This window comes from Habropoda laboriosa, unplaced genomic scaffold (assembly GCF_001263275.1).
Source record: "Habropoda laboriosa isolate 0110345459 unplaced genomic scaffold, ASM126327v1 scaffold193, whole genome shotgun sequence".
In the NCBI taxonomy this organism is placed as follows: domain Eukaryota; kingdom Metazoa; phylum Arthropoda; class Insecta; order Hymenoptera; family Apidae; genus Habropoda; species Habropoda laboriosa.
In genome coordinates, this window is record NW_017100342.1 from 1,302,388 (window position 1) to 1,303,077 (window position 690).

Genomic DNA, 690 nt, shown 5'->3' on the forward strand with positions numbered 1-690 from the left:
GTGGGAACGAGCATTCGTTCGCGTTTAGTCTAAACACGCTCCTTCACAGAGGACGACCGTTCTTTCGGGTCACATCCATTCGTGTGGGACGTCCGATCTCGCGACACGTCTAAACTACCCTCTAGATTTTTCTTTTTACTCGACGATTAAACTCCATAGTACCGGAAAACGAGGAACTTGTACATAAATATATTTAGATTAATTGTACCTATTGAATGCGTATCGTACTTGCGCCATAAATGTAACGTTATACGACAGCGACGTATGGCATCATTCCGATGATGGGAAACCGGCCGGGACGGTGCAGAGTACAGTGCGGAATGATTCTCTGCCTTGAGACGGTTCTCGATCATCAGCCCTGATCAAGTTCCATTCGCAGATAGATCTATCGGTGGTACACCGGGAACACCGAGATCCTCTGAAGATCGTGGCTCGAGAACGTAACGCCGACGGTCGACGAAGGAGGACAGGCTGATCCGATGGAGGGCTTAGTCTTTCAACTGAGTCCTGCCTCGTCGAGAGGGGTCGTCAGGTGAACGCCTTGCGTCGATCCGTTCTTCCGAACGGTGCTTGGCAACGCGTCAGTTTGCCGGGTTATGTGGAGTAGTGGGAATGGTGGTGAGCGTGTGGAGGTGGTGGTTCGCCGAGCCATGAATCGGGCGAGGGTGGAAAGTCCGGGTAACCACCTCC

General features: G+C 52.0%; 1 protein-coding gene across 1 annotated transcript in view; it reads right to left on the bottom strand.

The window, feature by feature from the left end:
- Positions 1–594: 594 nt before the first annotated feature.
- LOC108574504 (LIM/homeobox protein Lhx3) overlaps positions 595–690 on the bottom strand; it is a 99,439-nt gene continuing 99,343 nt past the window's right edge. The window contains exon 8 of the mRNA XM_017937110.1: positions 595–686. Coding sequence (XP_017792599.1) covers positions 595–686 — 92 coding nt within the window. The remainder of the gene's footprint in view (positions 687–690) is intronic.